At 40.4% G+C, this 27,150-nt stretch overlaps 1 protein-coding gene across 6 annotated transcripts in view; it reads left to right on the plus strand.

The window, feature by feature from the left end:
* TRIT1 (tRNA isopentenyltransferase 1) overlaps positions 1-27,150 on the plus strand; it is a 57,821-nt gene that overhangs the window by 30,238 nt on the left and 433 nt on the right. For 5 of the 6 annotated variants that reach the window (XM_025419800.3, XM_025419799.3, XM_025419801.3 and 2 more), the window contains 10 exons: positions 7,993-8,133; positions 14,341-14,439; positions 15,147-15,292; positions 17,665-17,807; positions 19,464-19,575; positions 19,954-20,066; positions 20,312-20,389; positions 23,154-23,263; positions 23,585-23,702; positions 26,742-26,939. In XM_025419800.3, the coding sequence (XP_025275585.1) occupies positions 7,993-8,133; positions 14,341-14,439; positions 15,147-15,292; positions 17,665-17,807; positions 19,464-19,575; positions 19,954-20,066; positions 20,312-20,389; positions 23,154-23,263; positions 23,585-23,702; positions 26,742-26,911 (1,230 nt within the window). In that variant the 3' untranslated portion in view covers positions 26,912-26,939. Of the gene's footprint in view, positions 1-7,992; positions 8,134-14,340; positions 14,440-15,146; positions 15,293-17,664; positions 17,808-19,463; positions 19,576-19,953; positions 20,067-20,311; positions 20,390-23,153; positions 23,264-23,584; positions 23,703-26,741; positions 26,940-27,150 lie in introns of those variants that run through there. The other variant, XR_007402398.1, reaches the window with a different exon arrangement.

Genomic DNA, 27,150 nt, shown 5'->3' on the forward strand with positions numbered 1-27,150 from the left:
GGCGGGAAACCGCTGAGCCACCCAGGGATCCCCTGTCTGTATTTATTTAGATATAAAAATGTTTCAAATTCTTTTTACCATTTAGTTAGATTGATGCTCTCCAGGAATGCATACTTACTATGTATGCGCCTCTTAGTTTGAGAAGCATGGCTTTATATTAAGATTCTAGTCCCTTTCCCTTTTTTTTTTTTTTTTTTTTAAGATTTAATTTTTAAGTAATCTCTACACCCTACATGGGACTCGAACTTACAACCTTGGGATCAAGAGTCCCATGCTCCATTGACTAAGCCAGCCAGGTGTTCCCCCCACCCACCTTTTTTTCTTATATACAGATAGCCATTGGAAGAAGAAAAGTCATGATCTGCACTGCAAATTCCAAAGCACTCCTCTCACCAGACCGACTTTCTCCCACTTTCTGAGCATCTTAGTCTATCTGATTTAGTCAGTATGCCTGCAGTTGAACGTCTGCCAAACAAAGCTAAAAGGAGTAGTTGCCTGATACAATGTTCCTGTAGCTTGCTCATTCTTTCTTAATAAAGTGTAAAATTTTTAAAAAGTCATCTTTTTATTAAGAAAGAAAAGTTAGGCAAGAGGTTGACCTTTTCCCTACTCTGTCCTTTCTCTTCAGTTGAATAATCAAATCCAAACTCCTTTAATCAGAAAGGAAAATCAACTTTCTGGTGTGTGTCAACATCCTTTAAAATTTTTTTTTCCTTTTAGCTTCCATGCCAAAAGTCTTTTTTTCTGAAGTTTGGACTGTTAGAATTAAAGAGGATGTTGGGAATGAGGAACTTGAGGTTCCAGGAAAGAAAGCTCACTTCCCCAAAGTCACAGAGCTAATGTGTATAGAACAGAGATTAGCAACATGGTGGGAAGAGAACAATACGAAGTCAGAAGATGTGGATTCAAAGTTTGCCTCTGCTGCTAACTTGCTGTGTGACTTTGGTCAGGTTACCTAACATGTCTAAGTTTTCATTCCCTCATTGTTAAAGTGGAAGCCAACATAATTTCATAGGGTGTGAAATTTTTTAAGATTTTATTTATTCATGAGAGAGAGAGAGAGAGAGAGAGGCAGAGACAGAGGCAGAGGGAGAAGCAGCCTCCATGCAGGGAGCCTGCTGAGCTGCCTGGGTGTGGACATAAATTGGAGGACTTATACTGTGAGGATAGAAAGATCAGTGAGGAACCCGATGGAATGAGCAGTCTGGTTGGGAAGTCATAAAGCCTTCAATTGGTGTGATGATAGTGAGCATTTTAGGAACTAGTTTGGATAAAAGTGAGAGATTGGAAATGTGGGGAGAGAGATGGATACAGAGGTACTAGGATCACTTCGAGGGTTTTGGTTTGATTATCTCATGGTTCACTCAAGTATGACTGGGACAATAAGGAGTTCAGTTTTGGATATATCAGGTTACAGGTGTCTGGGGTGATGTTGCTGCTGCTGCTAAGGATGATAGCTAACATTTATTGACTGCTTCCAAAAGGCAGGCCCTATTCCATATGCTTTGCTCATATTAATTATTTAATTCTAACCATAACCTTTTGAGGTTAGCTTTAAGATTATCCTCACTTTATAAGTAAGAAATCTGAGGCACAGAGAGGTTAAATAACTTGTCCAAGGTTACATAGCCAGTAATAGTGGAGCCAGGACTTAAATCCAGGCAACCTGGCTCCAGAGTCCTTACTGTTAACAACTTCACTATATTATATGCCTCTCATTGATGATGAAAATGTCCACTAGGCAGTTAAATATACAGGTCTGGCATCAAGAGAGAACTAGATTGCAGATATGGATTTTAGGAGTTAGCACAAAAATGGTTATAGAAGCCATGAGTGTCAGACAGTTCATAGTATAGGAATGACAGGTAGATGCCCTAAAGACAGCCATTTCTCAATATTGTTACCATGAAAGATATTGCTAACAGATCAGGGGTTGGCTTCAGTAAGGAAACTGAGGAAGGGCCAGTGAGATTGGAAGAAAAGTGGGAGAGATTGCTGCCATTGAAACTCCAAAGGAGAATGGATTATGGAGAGAGACTAGTAGTATCAGATTGTTGCTTTTTCCATCATGTGTTTTGAAAGTTTAGTAGAAAAGTGTTGATTTGGCAGCCAGGGTTCATTAGTGATCTCAGAGAGTGGTATCCATGGAGCAGTACAGGGGCAGCCAGCAGAGAAGGTAGGGTGATTGTACTGATTCATAATCCATGATTGTGGTTTTCAAAGCATATGCAATCCATAGAGGCAAGAAAGTGATTGAAGGACTTCAGGATCTAATTTGGATTAGGAAGGAAATGAAGTCCAAAGAAAGAAGGAAAGAAAAACAAACAAGGGAGGGGGGGCAGCTTTTCCTCATGCTTGTAGACAGCACTGTTGGGGAATCAATCTGCACTCAGAGCTCCATGATCTGCCTAGTGCTCAGGATCTTGCTGATGAACATACTCAGTAGGACTACCCTACAGAATAACAGACTAAAGGGATGGAGACTTAAATGAGTAGGATCTTTAGCAGTACACTTAAAGATTTTGGGGAGTTTCTCCAAGGTAAAATTTCTTTGGATCAGGGTTTATCCTCAGGATTATTGACATTTTTGAGCTGGATAATTTTTTTGTTGTGTGTGTGTATGGGGAGAGGGGGGAGTTGTCCTTGCATTGTAGTATGTTTAGCAGCATCCCTGACCTACCCACTAGATAACAGCAGCACGTCCACTCCCGCAGTTGTGACAGCCAAAAATATTTCTAGACATTGCCAAATGTCCCCTAGGGGACAATTTACTTTCAGTTGATAACACACCTCTCGATTCTGCTGGTTTTCCTCTAGGTCTCTGCTGTAAATTTTACTCACCTTCATTAGCGCCTCTGGGCACTTTAGCTTTGTTGGTTTGGAGAGTTCGGGTTATTTTAGTTTTGTGGCCTTTTCCCAAGACATTTTCAATCTGGAAATAAACTCTGATTAGAAGTGAGACAGAAGCATATTTCCTTCTAGTACAGATAAATACCTAGAACATTCATTAAATGGTTAGTGCTTATGAGATTTATAGAAGATGGTTACAGTCAAACTTTAATGTCTCAGAAAGTTTTATACTGTTTATCTCTTTGTAGTATAGTTATTTGTATCTGTATCTCTTGCTAGCCTGGACTCCTTGAGGACAGGGACCCTTTTTAAATCTTTGCATGCCCTAACATCTTGCAGAATACCTGGCACATAGTAGACTCTCAATAAATGTTTGCTAAGATCAGTCAATTATGTTGATAATTGGCTAAGTAGGTTAAACTTGTAATTTTTCAGAGTATTTCAGTTATCAGACCTCACAAAGAGACCAGAACTCCCTTAATATTGACAAAATCTGAATTGTACAGAGAGAAGCATTTTATCCAGTCATTTCTATGTCCACAGATCATAGGTGTCCTCTAGGAGAATAGGAAATGGAACAGAGTGACCTGCTGCCTTTGGAAGGTAACAGATCCTTTAAGTTCTTCCTAGCACCCAGGGCTGTCTATTCTATAGGTAGAGTCTCACTGCAACTATAATTGAAGCTGGAAAATAGGTGAAATATAAGGCAATCAGCTACAAACCTAACTTACTCTGGTAGGATGATGTTTTCTGGGCAGGTAATAAAATAAGCACAGTTGTGGGATTTATAATATAAATATCTGTATGGGCCAAATGTGACATTTACAAAATTGATTGGTTTCTAAATTTGATTAGATATTTATCCTTAGTACAAATGTGTAAAATGTGTTGTGTTTTTGCTTTTTGGCTGGGTGGTATGATTTTAATTGGTAAATAATATATGTCTTAAAATGCATAATTCTTGGGGCTTCTTGCTGGTTCAGTTGGTGGAGGGTACAGCTCTCGATCTTGGAAATATAGGTTCAAGCCCCATGTTGGGTGTAGAGATTACTTAAAAATAAAATCTTTAAAAATGCATAATTCATAACTGTACAATTCAGTAAGTTATCAAAAAAGTGAAAATCCCTGTGTAACCAAAACTCAGTTCAAGAAATAGAACATTACCAGTCTTCTCAATAATTTTAAAAGTTATGGTATGATCTAGCAATTCCACTTCTAGGTACATATTTAAAAGAATTGAAAATTTCAAATTTTTGAAAATTTCACTTCATTGCTAATATTCACTGGTTTGTCATTCTACCAAAAAATCTGTCATCCAAGTTTTTTGTTATTGTAAAATATACATGACATAAAATTTACTGTTTTGCCATATGTTAAGCATATTCATATTGTTCTGCAAACTTCATCACCCTCCATCTTCAGAACTTTTTCAGCCCAAACTGAAATTCTGTACCCATTTTTTTATTATTATTTATTATTACTATTGTTATTATTTTTTAAAGATTTTATTCATTTATTTGACAGAGCACAGCAGGAGGGACAGCAGACAAAGGGAGAGGGCTCAGATTGTGACCTGATCAGGTGCCTGCATCCACATTTTTTAAAAGAAACTTTTTGTTAGGGAAATTTTCCAACATATAAAAAAGTAGAGTGAATACCAGTTGAACTGCTGTGTGTCTCACCTCCCTTCAGCAGTTAAGAACACTTGGCCAATCTTGTTTCAGTTATTAGTCTGCCCCTCCTACCCTGTTACTGGAACCCAGATCCCAGTCATGATATACTTTTTTTTTTCCTGTTGTTAAAAGCAGCAAATAAACTTAAAATTTTTTTTAAATTTATTTATTTATTTATGTGAGAGCGAGAGAGAGTATGTGCAAGCAGGGGAGGGGCAAAGGAAGAGGGAAGGATAGAATCCTCAAGCAGAGGGGCACTGGGGTGGCTCAGTTGGCTAAGTGTCTGCCTTTAGCTCAGGTCATCATCCCAGGGTCCTTGGATTGAGCCACATTGGGTTCCTTGCTCAGTGGTGAGCCTGCTTCTCCCTCTGCCCCTCCCCCTGCTCGTGCTTTCTCTCAAATAATAAGTAAAATCTTTTAAAAAATGTAAAAAATAAAATTTTAAAAAACCCTCAAGCAGAATCCCTACAGAGTCCAGAACCCAAAGCAGGGCTCGATCCCAGGACCCTGAGATCATGATGACCTGAGCCAAAATTCAGAGTCGGTCACTCAATTAGCTGAACCAGCCAGGTGCCCCAGTGATCATAATTCTCATGTCATTATTAACAAATATCTTTTCAGCATCATTCTTTCTCTCATGCAATGCACATATAGATGTACTTTACATATGCCCTTCATCTACCCTTGCCTTCTTGCTTGTTAAAAATTTATTCATGGGTAAAATGAAAAAATACACAGTAGCTGTGGTCACAAGTTACACAGTTATTTGTAAGCTCAACTGTAATTGTTGAAAGAAGTCATATTAGAATGGAAGACTGAAGCAACGTTGTTATAGATGTAACTTTGGATCAGCTCTAATTTCTTTTTTTAAAAAAGGTATACTTTCATTCATTTGTACCTCAATATGTTGTATACCTCAAAGTTAAGGACTCCTTTTTTTTAAAAAAACATAACCATAAAACTGATACCTAAAAATAATCCTTTTATCATCAGATATCCAGTTAGTATCACCTATGTCTTTATGCCCAGTTTCTTTTAATCTAGTGGTACAGGAAATGAAAAGTTGACAAATCACTCAAAGATGACAATTTACACTGGTAACCAAGATGTACTTTTGTGTGATTTACAGTTTTTAGTTTGTTAACTCTATAAGCAAGACATCTACTTTCCTTAAATCACTAATACTCGTTTCTTTCTGATATTTGTTGACATTTATATATACCATAAACAGTACAACAGACCACTTCCTTTAATAAATAAGGTGAGCCTCGTTCTGGGGTTGCCTTTAGTATTTGTTGATGTTTTTGTTTAAACAAAAAATAAAAATAAAAAATAAATAAAATAAACTTACCATTTTAAGGAGTTCTAGAACAGGGACGCCTGGGTGGCTCAGCAGTTGAATGCCTGCCTTTGGACCAGTTCGTGACCCTGGAGTCCCAGGATCGAGTCCCACATCAGGCTCCCTGCATGGAGCCTGCTTCTACCTCTGCCTGTGTCTCTGCCTCTCTCTCTGTGTGTCTCATGAATAAATAAATAAAATCTTTAAATAAATAAATAAATAAATAAATAAATAAATAAATAAAAGCTTAAAATTTTTTTTTAAAAAAGGAGTTCTAGAACATACACATAAAGGCAGGACTCAGGATGAAAATTTATCTATATATGTTTACATTTTGGCTTTTTTGGAGGTGGGGGTGATAATTGTGCATGTACAACTATGCCTTTCCTTAACATTAATCTCAGTGTTAAAAATGAGAATCCATTTACAGGGTTGTGGGGAAGAGGGAGAAGAACACAGAACACAGAGTTATTAACTCCTGTCCCTCCTATAGTTTTCTAAAGTTTGTGGGGAAGAGGGAGAAGAACACAGAACACAGAGTTATTAACTCCTGTCCCTCCTATAGTTTTCTTAATTCATGCAGAAGACTGCTGTGTATAGTATATGCTGTGGCACCTTCTGATGTCAGAAGGCCATCTTGTTCAAGATACACAGAAAAGCACACCCGATGATTTAAGATTCCATCAGTATTCAGGTGTAAGAATGGATGTCTGTTGTGAATTAAAGACAGAGCTGGTTCTTTCCTATGGCTCTTTATATTTCTTCTGTGCGGGGGGGGGGGGGGGGGTTACTAATTAACATTTTTTTTGTTCCTTGAAGATAGCGTATATCCTTGTTGGGTAAACAACCTCAGTAGTTAAGAGCACAGAAGCTTCAGAGTGCTAGTGACACTAAACTTACTTCCCATTTCTCTTGCATTGTGATAGTAGTAGTAGTGGTTGTAATATAGGTAGTAATATAATGACCCTGTATATCATATACAAAGTGTTAGGGAAAAACGAAGTGCTTTTACGTGTATTAACTCACTTAATCCACACAACAACCCCATGAGATAGATACTGTTATCCTCATTTTACTGATGAGGGATTGAGGCAGAGAGAGGTTAGTAACTGACTACTCCACAAGTACAAATAACTGGTAAGTGGCAGAGCTAGGAATTGATCTGAGGCAGCCTGGCGCCAGCGTCCTTCCTCCTAAACCATTATACTGTACTGTACTTAATCGACACCCATGTAAGTAAAGGGAAATGTGAGATAAAAAATGCTTTTAACATCTTTGTGGGCTCTATGGAACTTATTATTTGTTCATTCAATGCTCCCTGTAGAATCAGTGATTACAGAGAGAACATTTAATCTCAAAGCATTCATCCCTATTTTCAAACTAGTATTTTCAGATCTGTTCTCCATCTGAGACCTTGCATTTAGAAAAAGTACATTTGAACTTTTTAGTTGAATTGGCAGATCAAGAGCTTACAGACAGGATATTGCCTTTGAGTATTTAGACTGTATGTGCTGACCCCCTGAAGCAGTAATTTGGTTAGATCACAATGTTTCCATTAGAGTACAGCAGTATTAGGGGTTCTGACTTCAAAGTGTGTCTGTGTGTGTTTTATATGTATCTTTGTAAATAGGCCACTTCTCTACAAATGGAGCCAAGATTCTAAAAATCTTTCAGAGCCATTTAAATCCAAGAAATATCTAAGCATTTGAAGTAGAACTATGAGCAATGCAAATGTTACCTTTCTGGAGACTTGTGATAAGTAAAATAAATAAAACAACCTGCCCATTTTTAAATGCTTACAGAACCTAAAGAACGTCCAGTTAATCCTGCGGAATTAGTTCTTACTTGACCATTGATTTACATACACTTTTTATCTTTAAGTCTAAGCTAATAGCCACTGTTTGATAAGAAAGCCAGTGTTCTGTTTTCTTTTGCTTCCTTTATCTTGGGTGTTTGTAGGTCTGCTATTCTCTCAACACATGTGCTTAGAAACACATCTATTCTGGTGCTTTGGGTCAGTCCCGTGTTTGGCTAGAGGGAGGAACAGATCACCATTGCTACTTATGAAGTTTGCGTTTTATGGAGGCAGGTGACTTACTTTCTCATGCTAATTTTCTTTCCCCTCCCTAGGTTTATGAAGGCCTGGACATCATCACGAACAAGGTTACTGCCCAAGAGCAGAGAATGTGCCAGCACCACATGATCAGCTTTGTGGATCCTCTCGTGACAAATTACACAGTTGTGGACTTCAGGAACAAAGCAACAGCTCTAATATCCTTATGAAAGAGCAACTAGATTTGGTGGGTACAAGGCAGCCCAAGCCAAGAGAAGTTTTCTTTTCAGTGAGTTTCTTAAAACCAGGGGCACCCAAGACATAACAACCAATAGATAGCACCCCCATCAGAACTATATGGATCAAAAATAGAATGCTCTTGCTTCTCAGAGTCATCAGACTGCAGCATCAGCCATCCCTTAGGTGCTTATTAGAAATGCTGAATTTGGGCCTCACTCCAAAACTACTGAATCAGAATCTACATTTCACAAGAGTCCCAGGTGATTCATATACATATTACAATTTCAGAAGCAGTTTTAGTGAAGACAGCACTGATTTAGGAATTAGAAAATCTGTTCTCTAGTTCCAGAACCTTTGGACCAAGTGAATTTTATTGAGTAGAGCATTTACCCCACTCAGTTCCAGTTTCTCATCCTTTAAATGGGGATGCAAAATCAATTTATAGATATAATGGAGTTACTTACATTTAGAATTGAATAGGGATTGTTGGGTGAGGACTGCAAAACAATAAAAAAAAATTTTTTTTCCTATGATCAGTGATCTTTGATTGATTGATTAGGCTCTATACCCAGCATGGAGCCCAACATGAGACTTGAACTTACAACCCTGTATTGAAGACCTGAGCTAAGATCAAGAGTCGGATGCTTAACCAGCTGAGCCACCCAAGGTGCCCCTTGTTTATTTTAAAATTAATTCCAGTACAGTTAACATATAGTGTTAGTTTCAACACCAATAAATTTTGAAAAAAGAATACTATAAGGGAGACTGTCCTTATATTTTAATTGTCCAGACTTCCAGGTGGGGTGCCTGGCTGGCTCTGTTGGTAGAGCATGCAACTCTTAATTTCCAGGTTGTGAGTCCAAGCCCCACATTGGGTTAGAGATTACTTAAAAAAAAAAAAAAAAATTGGACTGCCAGATATTAAAATATAAGGAAAATTCATAATAGTTATAATAACATGGAACTTATACTAGATAAATATATGACACAGAATAGAAAACTCAGGTACAAATTCAAATGGATATATATATTTACCTAATGATCAAGGTGGCATTTGAGGAACGCCGGGGTGGCTCAGCGGTTGAGCATCTGCGTTTGGCTCAGGGCGTGATCCTGAAGTCCTGGGATCGAATCTCACATTGGGCTTCCTGCTTGGAGCCTGCTTCTTCCTCTGCCTGTGTCTCTGCCTCTCTCTCTCTATGTGTCTCTCATGAATAAATAAATAAAATATTTTTTAAAAAGATGGCATTTGAAACAGTAGAGAAATAATATAGTAGTTAATAATTATTCCTGGAATAGCTAATTTTTTGGGAAAAAATAAAATCACAATCTCATATATGACATTGCAGATGGATCTCAGAGTTAAATACGTGTATTTTTAATGAAACTTTGAAACAAATGGGATAATATAGAATTGAGTAGTTCTATGATTTAGAGTAGGGAAAAGTTTTTTTTTTTTTGGTAAAGGGTTTTTAAATGGATTTTTAAACTCAGTTTTTCTTTATTTTACTATGTTAAATTTTTTTTTTTTTTTTTTTTTTTTTTTTTTTTTTATTTATTTATGATAGTCACAGAGAGAGGCAGAGAGAGGCAGAAACACAGGCAGAGGGAGAAGCAGGCTCCATGCACTGGGAGCCCGACGTGGGATTCGATCCCGGGTCTCCAGGATCGTGCCCTGGGCCAAAGGCAGGCACTAAACCGCTGCGCCACCCAGGGATCCCTATTTTACTATGTTAAAATACAGAATTTACCACTTAACTATTTTATTTTATATTATTTTATTTTTTCAAGATTTTCTTTTTTTTTTTTAAGATTAATTTATTTAATTTATTTATTCATGATAGACAGAGAGAGAGAGAGAGAGAGGCAGAGACACAGGCAGAGGGAGAAGCAGGCTCTCCGCCGGGAGCCTGACGCGGGACTCAATCCTAGGACTCCAGGATCACGCCCTGGGCCAAAGGCAGGTGCTAAACCGCTGAATCACCCAGGGATCCCCTATTTTTCCAAGATTTTATTTATTTATTCATGAGAGACAGCGAGAGAGAGAGGCAGAGACACAGGCAGAGGGAGAAGCAGGTTCCATGCAGGAAGCCCGACGTGGGACTCGATCCTGGGTCTCCAGGATCAGGCCCTGGGCCGAAGGCAGCGCTAAACCGCTGAGCCACCCAGGCTGCCTACCACTTAACCATTTTAAAATGTACATTTCAGTTGTGTTGAATACATTCACATTATAGTGCAACCATCACCACCATCCTTCCATATAACCTTTTTTTTTTTTTTTAAGATTTATTTATTAGAGCACAAGTGGGAGGGGCAAAGGGAGAGATAGCAAGAATCTCAAGCAGACTCCCTGCCTGATGTGGGGCTCCATCCTAGGACCCTGAGATCATGACCTGAGTCAAAACCAAGTGTCAGGTGCTCAACCAACTATACCACCCAGGTACCACCTTCTCCTTTTTTAAAGGAAGGGATCCCTGGGTGGTGCAGCGGTTTGGCTCCTGCCTTTGGCCCAGGGCATGATCCTGGAGACCCGGGATCGAATCCCACGTCGGGCTCCCGGTGCATGGAGCCTGCTTTTCCCTCTGCTTGTGTCTTTGCCTCTCTATCTCTGTGTGTGACTATCATAAATAAATTAAAAAAAAAAAAAAGAGGATTCTTTAAAGGAAAGTAGCTAGCTTTGAGTATGTACGAATTAAGAATTTGTATTGGCAAGAATGTGTGTCCACCCTAGAGTAACCTTGCCACGAGTATAACTGGAGATAGATGGTAGATCTCATTCATAGCAGCATTGCTCTTAATGGCAAAAACAAACACCTAGATTCTTACTTACAGAAGAATGTGTAAAATTTGCTTTGTTCATAAAAGTGCTTTTTCAGCAGTGAAAGTGAATACATTGTAGCTGCGTGCAGCAATTAATGTGGGAGAATTTCAGAAACATTATAAAATATGAGAAATTCTAGAAGGATGCATATACACTCATACCATTTATTATAAAAGTTAAAAAGCAAGCAAAACTAACCAATGTATTTTTTAGGGGGTTATATATACATAAGGAATAACATAAAGAAAAGCAATGGAATGATAACAAGAAAACCAAACAATTCAGGATAGCGAATCTCAGGTTTCCCTGCAGAGAGGGGAAGTGTAGGGGGTTGGAGTGGGAATGAATACACAAGAAGCTTCAAAAGAGGGATCCCTGGGTGGCACAGCGGTTTGGTGCCTGCCTTTGGCCCAGGGCGTGATCCTGGAGACCTGGGATTGAATCCCACATCAGGCTCCTGGTGCATGGAGCCTGCTACTCCCTCTGCCTATGTCTCTGCCTCTCTCTCTCTCTCTCTGTGACTATCATAAATAAATAAAAAAAAAATTAAAAAAAAAGAAGCTTCAAAAGAATTAATAATATTCCTTTTCTTACCTTGAGTTCATGAGTGTTTATTATTAGGCTTCATAATGTATGGATGTTCTTTTGTGTATATTAAATATTTTATAATTTTTAAAAAATTAGCCTGCTATAAACAAAATTAAAAAACAGACTATAAGCCAGAGGAAAAATACTTGTAACCTAGGAAAAGTGAATAGTTCATATCCTTAATATATGAAGAACTCATATGAATCAATATGAAAAATTCTTTTTTTTTTTTTTAATTTTTTTTTTTATTTATTTATGATAGTCACAGAGAGAGAGAGAGAGAGAGGCAGAGACACAGACAGAGGGAGAAGCAGGCTCCATGCACTGGGAGCCTGATGTGGGATTCGATCCCGGGTCTCCAGGATCGCGCCCTGGGCCAAAGGCAGGCGCCAAACCGCTGCGCCACCCAGGGATCCCCAATATGAAAAATTCTTAAAGGGCTTGAGTAATAATAATTCACAAAGGAAGAAATAGAAATGATGGTAAATGGAGAAAAGGGTTTTATCCTTGCTGTTAAGGCCATGCAGATCAAAATAGTGAGATCATATTTTTTTTGCCTATCAAATAGGCAGATATTAAAATGTAGATAATTCTTGCCCTACCTGCTATACGAGACAGTTGTATCAGATGAAATAATATATATGAATGCCCTTGACAAATTAAAACATAACACTGAATGTATGTTGTTGCTTTAAGACAGTTTGGTTATTCAGAAAGAACTTAGAGAAAGTGGAGTTTTCAGAGGGCAGCAGGGAATGACTTAATCATCACTTACAGGATCGGATATTTTTGAGCTTAGGTAAGAATCTAAAATCAGAATGTCAAAACTGAAAGTACCTTAAGAAATATCCAATTAACCTTGTTTTGACAGGCTAGGTAAGGTATTAGATACTGAGGCCCAGAGAGAAGGATTTTGTCCAGTTGTTTCATGGCTTGGGCAAACAAGTTAAACCTTTTCCCACCAAATATCTCCTATCCCATTCTCCTTCTCTCTTTTCCACTCTCTCTCTTTGGCATCTCACCATTTACCCCTTCCCTTTTTACTTTCTTTGGTCCTTCTCCCTTTGTCACTCATAGTATATACTTGAATGTTTATTATAATTACTGTAATTGTGTATGCTCCTTATACTTAATAGGGGGAATATAGTATTTCCTCTCTCTCTCTCTCTTATTTTTTTATTTTTATTTTTTTTAAAGATTTTATTTATTTATTTATTCATGAGAGAGAGAGAGAGGCAGAGACACAGGCAGAGGGAGAAGCAGGCTCCATGCAGGGAGCCTGATGTGGGACTTGATCCCAGATCCTGGGATCATGCCCTGAGCCAAAGGCAGACGCTCAACCGCTGAGCCACCCAGGCGTCCCTCTCTCTCTTTTTTAAAGATTTTATTTATTTGAGAGAGACAGAGAGAGCACAAGTGTGGGGGAGAGAGAGAGAAGCAGGCTCCCCAGTGAGCAGGGAGCCTGACAAGGGGCCAATCCCAGGACCCAGGGATCACGACCTGAGCTGAAGGCAGATGCTCAACCAACTGAGCCACCCAGACACCCCAGTATTTCTTTTTTAAAAAAACAAATAGAAAGGGATACTTGGGTGGCTCAGCAGTTGAGTCCAGGTTGAGCCTTTGGTCCAGGGCATGATACTGGAGTTCCGGGATGGAGTCCCACATTGGGCTCCTTGCATGGAGCCTGCTTCTTCCTCTGCCTATGTCTCTGTCTTCTCTGTCTCTCATGAATAAATAAATAAAATTTTTAAAACAAAACAAAACAAAAGAAACAATGTTTCTTCTTTAAGATCCTTGATTTGTAACAGCTTTCTTCCCACCCCACCCAGCCTCTCTGGGGTTAGTGGGCTTCTGATAGAAAAGAGGTCATCTATCTCTGGGTGCACAGACAGGCTGGCAAGGGGAAGAAAGGTATAAATGAGTCAGTCTTTGTCTAGGTCGAAAGTCTCTTTTTATCAATTATCCTCAGAAGCAAAGCCCTCCATAAAGCAGATAATTATCTGTTCAACAGAGATTCTAAAGAGAAGAATTTAAAGTAGTGGGGATATAAAAACAATAGTGGCTCAAGTAAATTCAGTGCTTACTCAATTGAAAGCAAATATTTCGGGCATCATGGTAGGGGATTTATATGCCTCATCACATTTAATGCTCCTTAGACTTCAAGAGAATTTTACAGGTGAGAAAACTGAAGCTCAGGCTGAATAACTTGTCAGAGTTGGAGCTGGTAGTTGAGATCTATTTGTCTTCAGAACCTGTGCTTCCCAGTTTACTGGTGGAGTCTCAAGTGGGGCTGAAATGTGCAGTATTACTATGTAATGGTGGGGACTGACTGAGTCTAGGAACCGTGGTGTAGGGAAACCAGCTTGTATTTTATTGTAGAAGGCAGTCACAGAATGGATGTCACCTTGGTGGCTTCCTGAGCAGCTGACACTTGTTTCTCTGAGAGCCCTTGGGCTTGTGCTCATTAAACTGATTTGGAATACCAAGCAAGCTTTGAATTGTAGCAGCGAGGCCTAGAAACTTCTAGAACTGAAAGGAATTACCATCATGTGTTTGTATCTGGTTTATGCAAGTCCCTCCAGAACTAATGGGAAATGCTTCTGGGAACTCATGGGAGAGGGTGAAGACTGGTATCAGTTCATCTTGGTTTCCACCCTTTCTTCTCTGTTCTCCAGACGAATAAATGAGTGTGGTTTCTTGCTAATATCCTCCTTCCCAAGTGAGTCAGGATGCTCTTCTTGATATTAAATATTGTGATGTCTTTCTTAACATTCACATTGAAGATATATTTGCCCGAGACAAAATTCCTATTGTCGTGGGAGGAACCAATTACTACATTGAGTCTCTGCTCTGGAAAGTTCTTGTCAATACTAAGGTATGTTTAGTTCCTTTATAAGTCACTGAGGAAATGGGTCCTCTTTCTTGCCAGCTAATTTTAGTGGGAGGAAAGTTGACTCTTGTCTATTTCTTAAACTCAGCAAGTGTAATTTTCTTACTTAATATTCTGAAGCAAATGCCACCTCCATATGTGAAGTGTGCTCCTGCAGGGTGGCCTGAGGGCAGGGGCTGTGTGTGGGAAAAATGCTCCTCTGTGAATTAATTAGCATCTCCATGTAAGTTAACAGTACATCAGTCTGACTCAGCATTTCCTGGCTGTAACAATCTGTACATCAGTGAGATGCCCAACACTAACCTTTCGTATGGAGATGCTATTGCCTAGGGGGAGGCTTTGCAAACTGTATTGTGCAGGCAATCCTGATCCACTCTGGTCACTTACTGAGAAGACTGGGCTCCTAGATATGTTCATACAGATGTGTTAGCCCTGGTTCCTGTTTGTACTTCTGACAAGGAAGCAGGTACCTGAGTACTTCGCTCAGCAGTAAGTCCTTTGTGTGCTGTGGTCTCACAACACTACCACGGTGTATTGGAATTTTCTATGATCTGTCTCTCACTATATGGCAAGACCTTCTGATTTCTCTCTGTTCTGTATTTCTAACTCCCAGCAAAGCACCTGGCATATATACTGTTGCAATGCTTGTTGAACCGTTGAATTAAATTTACTTCTAAACCTTCTTTTAATAGCCCCAGGAGATGGGCACTGAGAAAGTGATTGACCGGAAGGTAGAGCTTGAAAAGGAGGATGGCCATGCACTCCACAAACGCCTAAGCCAAGTGGACCCAGAAATGGCTGCCAAGCTGCACCCGCATGACAAGCGCAAAGTAGCCAGGTAAGAAAGCCTGGGCCTACTGAGCCGAGTCCCTCTGGAGTTGGGGAGCCAGTTCTTCAGTGCACCTGGGTAATGAGAGGGGTTTGGTAATAGCAGGAAGTGGAGATTGGTGTGTTCCCAGCCCACAGGTCATGAGGCCCTGAGGTACTGCCTCAGTCCAACTCCCTCAATAAATAATTGCATCCAACTTTGTTGTTAATTTAAAATGTATAATACAATAGAGTTTTCCCTAGGGCCTAGGTAATTGTGCTTCATTTTCTATTTGATCTTTGCTTGTATAACAGTTTTCATATAAATTTTTTCTGGCATGCAGTTGGTTTACATTGTGATTTGAGTTTCATAATTGATGGTGTAATGCTGAGTTCTGCCCCAGCAGCTTTCCCAGTGGGAGGTAGATTTTATGAACCTGTCTCGTAGACCTGCTCATCTTCACATATGGAGGTTTTCTTGAAGAGGTGGTGAATGAACTCATAAGGTCATGTTTTCTTAGTGTTTTTTTTTTAAGATTTTATTTATTTATTCATGAGAGACACAGAGACACAGGCAGAGGGAGAAGCAGGCTTCCTGCGGGGAGCCTGATGCAGGACTCAATCCCGGGACTCGGGGATTATGCCTTGAGCCAAAGGCAGACACTCAACCACTGAGCCAATCCCTCTTAGGTTGCTTTGAAATCGCAGTCTTGTGTGTTAGGTTTATTTTTCTGCAGTGTTGGGAGTGATACCATATCTAGCAAAGTAGAGGGTCTAATGAAGGATGGTTGATTATGCAGATTAAATATTATAGAACCACCTGGTATTGATAGGGATTGTGAAATAGTCCACTTAAATGAATGTTTTAGATCAGTGTTTCTTAATCCTTTTTCATTATCCCCCACCACCCTACATGTACCCAGTGCCTTTTTAGAAATTTTTTCCTAATTGTACTTCCCTCCCTCCCTGTTCTCCATGAAGTTTAGTACTAAAGAATAATATTTCTTTGGGTATGATTGCCCTCAGAGGGTCATACCACTGTAATATCTAAGTTTTTTTGCCCCCTTGAGAGCAGTATCACCCCGGGTGATAATGCATGTTCTAGATAAATGAAGTTTATACCTTCAGTATCTAAACATTTATTTTAAAACATTTTAATAGAGATCTTTCAAAAGTTTTTAGAAAACAGAAACTTAATGATGAACATTCATTTTTATATTGTTTTATGATGTGATTCTAGAGCTTGGTCTTTATTATCTTCTCCTTTTATTAATGAGTTCTTTTTTATCACCTCTCCTCATTTTGCTATTTCTAAACTAGAGCCAAGAATTGTGTCCTAGTAAGAGTCAATAGGTTCTTTTTTTTTTTTTTTTTTTTTAAGATTCTGTTTATTCATGAGAGACACAGAGGCAGAGGGAGAAGCAGGCTCGATGCAAGGAACCCAATGTGGGACATGATCCTGGGATCCAGGATCTGGATCACGCCCTCAACCAAAGGCATATGATCAACCGCTGAGCCACCCAGGAACCCCAAGTCAATAGGTTCTAAGCAAGAGCTCTAGTCTCTTCTTTAGAGAGGACTGGAGGACTTTGTTCATCTTTCTTTTAGTTTGAGACTATATTCTAACCTCCAGATAAATGAGATTATCTATTACAATTTTTCCTCACAGGTCCTCTTTGAGTGAGCATTGGTACAGAAACAGGGGGTCTCTACTCTCGTGTTAGGGATTCAGGAAGTAGAATTGGGTCAGGGAGGGAAAGATCACTTTCAAGCTGATAAGTTGCCACCACTCAGAGTGGTGTAGTGTAGGTATGAGAGTTATATTACCTGCATAATCTAATAGAGGCAGACAGAGTGGATGGTGGCTGAAGAATAAGTATCTGAGTTCTTTCTTCAGTGGTCTTTGTGCTAGTAGAGTACCAAATCAGTCAGAAGTGCTCTTCATTAATTCTAGACCTATGTTAAAAAAAAAAAAAAAAAGGTTGATGAGCTGGATATACAACATACTTTTGTACTGTGGGAAAGACATTCCAGCAAGACTGGACTTGCTGGCTTGTAACAGTCTTCCAAATAAGCTCTTTTATTGCTTACCTGAAGGTGAGTGTGTCCCATTCTATTTGTGTAGAAGAAGCCTGTTGTTTCTGAACCTGAGTTCAGAAAAATTAATATATGTTTACAAGAATAGTATTAGTCTTACTTTATCTAAAATTTTCTTTGGAACTATTTTCTGGGTAGCTATAGGATTGGAGTGACTCCAGGCCTTCATGGCTTTGGGGGCTTATCAGTGAAAATGAGAAAGAGGTGTTTGTAATAAATAACCTTTCTCCTTGTCTCATTTGAGAATGAATATTTTCTAATGGTTTTTATGGGTATTCCCCCCCGCTGTCCCCTTAAATGGCTTAGGAGCTTGCAGGTGTTTGAAGAAACAGGAATCTCTCATAGTGAATTTCTTCATCGTCAACATGCGGAGGAAGGTGGTGGTCCTCTCGGAGGCCCTCTGAAGTTCCCTAATCTTTGCATCCTCTGGCTTCATGCTGACCAGACAGGTAAAAGCCCTTTGATGCCTTAGAGTCCATCTGAGATAGAGCTTGTTATAATATGTGATTATATGTATATATACACGCATAAGATGCCCAGAACCACAAGTGGCTCATAATAAGCACTAAACAAGTGTTAGCTATTAATTTTATAATTATTGTTCTTCATTAACTTAGTAAGGCACAGTGCCCTTCCCCTAGGTATCTGTCTGGAAAGGGAAGAAGGGTAGCCCTGGCACTAGGATAAAATACCAAGGGTGGGATAACATGAAATGGGTAGGGTGGGTAAGAGACTGCCATCCAGGGAAGGTCTGAAGAGAAAGAGAAGGAAGGCTTTGTGAAAGGAGGTCTGCCTCCCTGGATTGATGAGATGGAGGCTGTATCACTGATTATTCTAGAAGCAGCAGGCCTCAGAAATGGATATGATGGTTAATTAGCTAGCCTGATGATATTTTTTGGGTTTTTTTTTTGTAAAGTATGGTAATGCCCTGTGATAGTACTAACTTTTTCATCCAGCTAACATTTAGTAAGCATCTCTAATAAAGTGCTAGATATGCTGCATAGTCCTTGGATTTCAGAGATGAATATGAGACAGTGCCTGCTTTTTAGGAGCTCCCAGTCTAGTGGGGCAGCAAAGATAGATACTACTTTGTGATAAATTCTGGGCCAAAAAGTGCTGTAAGGCCACAGAGAAAGGATGATGAGCATTCTCTTGAGGGCAATCAGAGACCCACTTAAGACAAATTAGTTAACCTTCCTGTGCCCCAATTTTCTCTTCTATAAAATGGAATTAATGATAATAATAGTAATATATATATATATGGATTGAGGATTAGATTAATTAGAACATACAAAGTGCTCAGTTGTGCGTTACACGTGGTGAGTCCTTAATAAATACAAACTTTCTAGGAAGATAGGAAAAAAGGTTACTGTTACTGCAGGCTGAGAAGTAGCAATGGCAGATAATGTAGAATATGGTTGAAATGGTGAAAAATTACTGTTAAATTAATCTCAGGTACAAGTTTATAGAAAAAGTTAATTTTTTAAATGAAATTTCTGTAAATAAAAACATGTATTGCAATTTAGCATAAAATAATGGAATCTGATTCATAATAAAGCTGACCACTACCTTTGATCATAGTAAAGTTTTTGACCACCACATCTGAATGATTATGACCCCTGACTCTGCTTTTCTCCTTTGTTTGGCTCAGTAGTTCAAGAGATACCTAGGGTGGCTTTGTATTAATGTTTCTTATTCCTGTCCAAGGTGTCATCTGTCAGTTCTTAAATGTAAAAGAACACAAAGTTAAAGTAACAAATATGATGGGAATAAATAAAGGTAAAGCAGGGGTCTCAGCTGCCTCTAAAGTAAACAATGAATATATGTTCCATAATAAAATATTTGTCCTTCTTAGTTGCTATAATTGTAGTTGCTTTCTCTTTATGTAATAAGACATGTGCTTCATTTTGGCTGTTTTGTATTGAAGTTTGGTCTTAAGTATGACAAATATAATATGAATTATTCTATAATCCTTGGACTTTAAATGCCTTCTTCCATTTGAATAAATGCTCCTCTTTGTGGCAGCCTGTCCATTCACTCACTGTGTAAGTGTCTAGTGGGCACCTATGACAGACTAGATGGTTGATGGGCTAATGTGATTGAAGTTCTAGATGAGCGCTTGGATAAGAGGGTGGATGACATGCTAGCTGCTGGGCTCTTGGATGAACTAAGAGATTTTCACCGACGCTATAATCAGAAGAAAGTTGCAGAAAACAGGTGAGGATTTGGCCGTTTCTTCAACCTACTCTCCCTCCCTTGCATATGGCCCAAAGGCCATAAATAGAGTACTGGCTTTGGACCTACTTGTTTATTAGCCTTTGTCCTTGGCGTTGGCAAGGCTTGTTGCAAGGAGGTCTGGTGTACTTGTTACAGTTGCACTTTTCTAATATGTCAGACATTCCCAGGAGTTCATTTTCAAGGGAACTAACCAGGGAACTGTTGGGGTGGGGGGTGGAGGAAGAATTTAGAGAGACAGTAGTTGCTCTGGATCTCAGTTTCTCATCTATGAGATGAAATGGCTTAGCTAGATCCTCTCTAAAGCCCCTGCTAGCTCTCAGATGCAGTGGCTCATCGCTGATGCTCTCCTATTCCCAGCCAGGACTATCAACATGGTATCTTCCAATCCATTGGCTTCAAGGAATTTCACGAGTACCTGGTCACTGAGGGAAAATGCACACCAGAGACTAGTAACCAGCTCCTAAAGAAAGGTGTGAATTCCTCCATCTTACCTAGACTTGGACATCCTTGGGTGGCAGAGTACCTACTGGTATGATCTGAGAAAGAGCTGAGGCCAAAGAGTCCCAAGTGGCCTTCAGCTCAGAATTGAGATTTTTGTCTACCAAGTGTACTCCAGGGTGCTGCTATGGCTGATTTTCTCTTTTCCTGGGCTGGGAGGGCTTGCATTTTGCCTGGGTCAGAACTTAGAGGTTACTAGACCTACTATGTCTTTCAGGTATCGAGTCTTTGAAACAAGTGACTAAGAGATATGCCCGGAAGCAAAACCGATGGGTTAAAAATCGGTTTTTGAGCAGTAAGTCTCATGTTTTTCCTTACCCCTGGGTTTGTTTCCAGTAGAGTATAGATTGTCCTCAACTCACCGCGAAAAGGAACTTTAGTTTCTGGACCTGTCCTGAGCTTTGAGGACCTGATCTGGGAGAGGGTCTACTGCATAAATGACCATGCTTTTTTGTAATGTGTCAGAAAACAAATGAAATCTTTCCAATGAGAAGTTGAACACATGGGTGTTGGCTACAAACACATAAGAACATAACAGCAACATCGTCGTAGGGTCGGTGTTCAAGGTTGATTTTAGCTTCAAATTTTGTACCTTGAGTGCAGTCAGATTTCTGTAGGTAGGCTTTCCTAATTAAAGTGGTTCTGGGGTACCCGACTGGCTCAGTTAGAAGAGCATGTGACTCTTGATCTCAGTGTTGTGAGTTTGGGCCCCATGTTGGGTGTAGAGATTTCTAACAACAAAAGAAAGCTTAAAGAAAGAAAATCGTTCTTAGGATACATGAGCAGTATAAAAAGCCAAACCTTCACCAGTTCTCTCAGTGTTGCCTTCACATTTAGGTATGTGGTGCTTTAGAGTTGCTGCAGGTTTGCCTTCAATTGAACAGCACTTTTAAGCAACAGGGAAAGAAATTCTCCTTCACTTGACCCTGTTCTGTGTCCTTGACAGTAAATTTGGTGCCATACATATATTACTAAGCCTGTGAGATAGGTGCTATTCTTTCATTTTTGCAGATAAGGCAACGGAGGCTTCAAGACGTTAAAAATCTTGCCAAATATCTGCCAGCTGAATAAGCAGTATTGAAAGCAGGCCTGTCCCCCTACCCACTCCCCCCGCCCCCCGCAATGTATTCTATAGCATGCTTCTTGTTTCCTGTAGCTATAATTTCAGCTAGACAGCATTGGTATTGGGCCTTGGGTAAGAAATTTTCTGGTTATGAGCTAAAAGGAGATTAATTTAAAGGAGATTAAATGAAACACCAACTTTATCTTATAGGCACTCTTTAAATATGTTTCTGAATCTTCCTGTTTGCCTTTTGCTGTTAGACTTCTGCTTTCAGTTATAGATCAGGACAGCTGAGGCCTCCACTGTCTGCTCTTCAGGGTCTCTGAACAGAAACACCTCAATCCATGTTGTGACCACGGATTGTTGCATTTCTCTCTCCTGCTCTCACTCTCTGCCAGACCTCTCCAGGGTAGTTCTGGCACCAAGAGGCTCTTTATACTTCTTTCTACTCACCCTGGTTTCTCTGCATGTCCTGTCAAATAGGAGAATTCTCTACTTCAGCTAAAATCAAAATTGAATTGCATCAACTGAAATTCACTATAGATTTCTAATGCAGCTTCTCTTCTCTCCAGGGCTAACAATTAGTCTGCAACAAAAGCTGTTTTTTGTAATGATTTGAAACTTCCTCCTGTGGTAAAGCCACAATAACTCCCCCATCTCTGAGTCAGGAGGGATTGATGGCACAGTGCATCATCTGCCCATTCCTCATTCATGTGTATGCCGGCACAGTCCTGGTGCTAGAGTGAAAGGCACAGCTGCCTTGTAAACCAGGAGCCGTGTGTGATTGGCCAGGGCTAGTCTGCTGGGACATGGTTCTGGCAAGAAGCCAGGGGGACTTCCCCGCCCCAACTTGGCCTTGGACCCAAGCCAGAAATAGCAGCTGGGAGCCGAGAACTTGTTGAAAGGTGCTTAGACAGGGCACAGAAGCCCAACAAAGGACTCAGAGGGGAAAGGAAAATATAGAGTGGCCTGGAAACAGGTGCAGAGCTTAGCCAAGGCCAGGTGTGCTGTGGATGCTGCCTGCACCCTCCCGGTCTCACCTTTCCGTGTGGTGGCAGGTGCGGCCCAGTCCATTTTATGAAAAATCTTACTTGTGGTTGGCACAATCAAAAGGCCAGCACCTGCCAGCCGTTGGCATCCTAAGGACTTTGATGTTTTTGTCCATGGGGAGATGCTTTTTGCCTTTAGGCAACTGACTTGACCTAGCTGTGGAAGGCAATTTAGTGTGTCCATAGACAGGGGAGGCTACCAACAGAGACAAAACAGGGTTGGATCCAGGGGACAGAATGCCTGTAGCTGTATTCTAGGCTGTCTCTAGTCGTCTCTCCACTCAGAAGTATTTACCAAAAGATGTTTCTTGAATACTCCTCTAGATCTTGTTCCTAAAAGAAGGGGCTCAACTAGTTTAATTTCATGGCTTCTTTCTAAAAGTTCTCAGATTTAGTGGCTCATTGACTGATACTCTTCTGTTCCCAGTCCCTGATCATGGGTATGGTATCAACAAGTTTCATGAGGGCCGTGCTGCTGAAGGGATATATACAAACCTGAGACTAGTGTCTGCTCCTAAAGAAAGCTGCGAACTCTCTTGCCAGAAGAGCAGTATCACTGTTAAGATCATAGGCAACTTAGAATAGGCATTTACTTAGAGCTGTTAGTTTATTTACTCCTATGGTATGCTGTCTTCATATGGTTGCGCACGCAGTAGTCACTAGAGCTGTTACTCTGTTCTGTTTTTTTGACTGATCTGGAAGATCCTGTCTCTGGAGGTCTCTGGATTATACAGCTAGACTTGTTTGCTACAGATCAGTGAACCTTCTAGATCATTCTTGGATTGTATGTAGTTGTTTGGTTCATGTTTCTGGTTAGAATGAATGGCATGATCAGAATGTTTATTCTTTGGCCCCATATATTTCCGTTGAGGATTTTGGACTCCTGGGAGCAGAATGGATTGGGTCTTTGAGGCTGACCTCTCACAACTTCTCTTTGTCATCATTAGGACCTGGTCCCAGAGTCCCCCCAGTATATGGCTTAGAAGTGTCTGATGTCTCGAAGTGGGAAGAGTGTGTTCTTGAACCTGCTCTTGAAATCGTGCAAAGTTTCATCCAGGTGATTATTAATCACAGTGCTGTGTGTTGTCTGGCTTTCAGAGAGTTTTCCTTAGCTGGCACCTTTGTTGGCATGTCAGGGAACCAAGCTTTCTTTTCCATGGAATAGAGCAGAAGAGCTGGCTGCCCTTAGATCCCTGGAGGCTGTGTTTCTGCTTTCACATTTAGAAAGGTTGTTGCTAAAATCTGTCCGTAGTCCACCAGAACAGGGATGAGAAAAAGGAATCTTGGGAAAATCCCACTCCCCTTAATATCAGAGAATGAGATCCAAATCTCTTTTGAGTTGATTGCTTCTCTCCCCTCCCCCTCCTTGTTCTTTCAGGGCCACCAGCCTGCAGCTGCTCCAGTAAAGATGCCATGCAATGAAACAGAGAACAGGAGAAGTCATCACATGTGTGACCTCTGTGATCGAATCATCATTGGGGACCGTGAATGGGCAGGTAGGATCTGGGGAGGGGCACGGAGACATTTGTGAGGGTGACTCACAGTGACTTTGTGAAATTTAAGGTCTTCGGTAGGTTAAATGCTGGAGTCTGCTTACTTGTAAAGGGATGGCCAGATTCCTCCAAGAGCCCCTAAGTACTCACATTTCATGGCAACGTTCCCATTTTGAAGAGTTATCTTTATATTCTGAATCTCAAAGGAAGATCATCTGCCCTCCAATTTCAGCTAGAGTAGATATTTTATACTGACAGGTCTGTAGTTAAGTTTCCAGAGCCCCTTTGACTTTCCTGATCCTACCTTATAGGAGTTTCTTGGCCCCTCATGTTTAGAACTCAGTGCAGGTGAGGTGGGATTGTAAGGGAAACTAGCCAACTCACCCAAGAGACCAGAGAAGCAGAAACAGCTGAGAGGGGAGGAGGAAGTGCAATTACTCCTCCTGAGTACATTCTTTGAAAGTGGGGTCTCTGGTAATCTTTAATGTAATATATTGAAATGGTGGTGATTGCTAAAGTTGTGATAAAAAGCATTAAGAGAACCTGTGAGAGCAGGAGCATCTGGGTGGCTCAGTTGGTTAAGCATCCGACTCTTGGTTTCAGTTCAGGTTATGATCTCAGGGTCTTGGGATCCAGCAAGCAAAACCCCACACCACCTCCACCCCCTTGTATTGAGCTCAGCACTCAGAGGAAAGTCTGCTTGGGAATTCTCTCCCTCTGCCTGCTCTACCCCCCACATACGTACACACACTCCCTCTTTCAAGTAAATAAATAAATCTTTAAAAAGAGAGAGAGAAGCTGTGAAAGCAAGACTTATATAGAGAAAGTGGTCAGAGGGTGATGTCTTTAAAGGTACTCCTGACCAACCAGCATGGGCACTGACCTAAGGCTCTCTGTCTTTTAGAGCCTGGGTCTGCTCTGCCATAGTCACACTGCACTCCCCTGTCAGCTTTTTTCTTTCTTTCTTTCTTTCTTTCTTTCTTTCTTTCTTTCTTTCTTTCTTTCTTTCTTCCTTCCTTCCTTCCTTCCTTCCTTCCTTCCTTCTTTCTTTTCTTTTCTTTTCTTTTCTTTTCTTTTCTTTTCTTTTCTTTTCTTTTCTTTTCTTTTTCTTTTCTTTTCTTTTCTTTTCTTTCTTTTTCCCTTCCCTTCCCTTCCCTTCCCTTCCCTTCCCTTCCCTTCCCCTTCCCTTCCCTTCCCTTCCCTTCCCTTCCCTTCCCTTCCCTTCCCTTCCTTCTCTTTCTTTTCTTTTCTTTTCTTTTCTTTTCTTTTCTTTTCTTTTCTTTTCTTTCTTTCGATTTTATTTATTTATCCATGAGAGACACACAAAGAGAGAGAGGCGCAGGCAGAGGGAGAAGCAGGCTCCATGCAGGGAGCCCGATGTGGGGCTCGATCCTGGACCACTCTAGGACCACACCCTGGGCCGAAGGCAGGCGTCAAACCACTGAAGCATCCCCCAGGGATCCCCCCTGTCAGATTCTTGTAGTCCTCTGGTCAAAGCCCAGAAAGGGCCAGGGCCTACAAGTCTTGAGTTTACGCTGTATTTGGAGACTTCTTAAAAGGTTACTCCTTTTGAGCACAGTAGGGCTTGTAGGATACCCAGTAGCTGGAATCGTTCTGTTCAGAGTACTGCCTTTCATGAGATTCTCCTAGAAATAGAATTTTCTCCCCATACCAACCAATAGAATGATTAGTTCTATTAACTGGTAACACTGGCAAAATGAACTCCATTGTCAGAGGCTGGGAATGGCTGTGATTTGCCTTAACGGCAGAAGAAGCCTCGATTGTCACTGGTTTATAATGATGAAAGGGGAAGAGAAAGAGAGTGTCTGATTGTTTTTTCTAAAGGAAACTTAGTGGTTCGATTTGTCGAATGTCCTTCAGGGATAGCCTTAAAGAAACAACATTTGTGAGCCTTTGTGAGCTTAGCTTGTGTGAGCCCTTCTATAGTGCCATCTGTCAGGTCCCTGCTCCCATCTCCTGCTGCCGTGGAGAGCCAGGCCAGAAGCCCTTTTTTTTTTTTGCCTTAGGCTCTAGCTGGAGAATAAAGCTGACTTTTTCCCCCCAAGTAAACTTTTCTTCTAACCTCTTCCTTTTTTAAAAATTATTTTTGCTGTGAAACCCTTAAAATGATGTTTGTTTTTTTTAAATATATATCAAAGATCATTTAATCTAGTCATCTCTCTCTTTAGAGGCTTCCAAAGAAAATTTCCTTGAAAAAGAATAAGTAAAAAGAGGCTAATATGAGTTGGTCAGAGGGTGGGAACACTCTTTGGGGTGAGAGGTCAGAAATCGTTATTAGGCAACAGTGGCCTTTCAGCTTTACTGATTCTGTGGACCCTCAAAAAGGATCAACAGAGAAGAATGCTTCCTGTTATCTGCCTGGAGCATTGTGTGCTTGAAGAATGTGAACCTTGTGGGTTAGTCATTCAAATGGCTTATCTAGCCTAGGCATAGGGGATGTTGGATCAGGAGGGGCCACCTGTGTGAGCGGGGAAGAAGAGGAAAGGACAGCTCTGGGTTTGATGTGGGACAGAGCATCTGTCTGGCAATATAGACAAGGATTTGGGTTTGTAACTTTTTAGCTGACTGAGTTGAAAGGTAATCTCTCTGAAACAGCTCTGTTCTGTTACAAAAATGGAGTCTGGAGCTCTGATTCTGGAAAATTTGGTCTCTTTTGAGCTATAGATGAGCCAAAGTACTTACCTACTGTGTGTACTTGGACAGAATCTAAGTCCTCAGTGAACTTCAGTTTCCTTCTGTATAAAATGAGCTGAAGAAAAAAAAAATGAGCTGAATAATACTGTCCTGCAAGATTGCTGTGAGGATTAGTGATGTAAAGCACCCAGCAGGGTACACTTAATGCATGGTAGCTTGCTGGCCATGTAACTTATCCTTCTTTTAAAAATGCTAAGCAGCTATACCAGTGAATGTGTTGATCCTGTTATTATTTTTTTAAAAAAAGGATTATATAGTTAATTTTTATGCTTCTAGGATTGATTCTAGAAAGTTCTAATGAGTTGTTTTTGTTTTGTTTTGTCTTAGCACACATAAAATCCAAATCCCACTTGCACCGACTAAAGAAGAGAAGAAGATTGGACTCGGATGCTGTCACTACCATAGAAAGTCCGAGTATTTCTTCAGACCATGAGAAAGAGCTTAAAGAGAAAGGATCCCTAGGGCAGAATGAGAAAGAGCTGGAATCTAGTGTTTAAAGAGACATGTCCAGTAGCCTTTGCACAGGTAGAGACCCAGTTTAGGAGGGAGGGTTATGTCTTTGTCCCTGTCTGGACTTGGGAGTGCTCTGCAGAAAGCGCCCACCATTTTCTGCCTTCAGTGGTGTAGTTTTAATGTTCTCTGTCATGGAAACAGCAGGGCTTGTTAGCTCCTTGTTTGGCTGATGTGCCTGTTAATGATAATTTGGGGAAGGAATTTTTTTTCTTTTAACCTTAAA

The sequence above is a fragment of the Canis lupus genome, chromosome 15, assembly GCF_003254725.2.
Source record: "Canis lupus dingo isolate Sandy chromosome 15, ASM325472v2, whole genome shotgun sequence".
NCBI classification, from domain to species: Eukaryota; Metazoa; Chordata; class Mammalia; order Carnivora; family Canidae; genus Canis; species Canis lupus.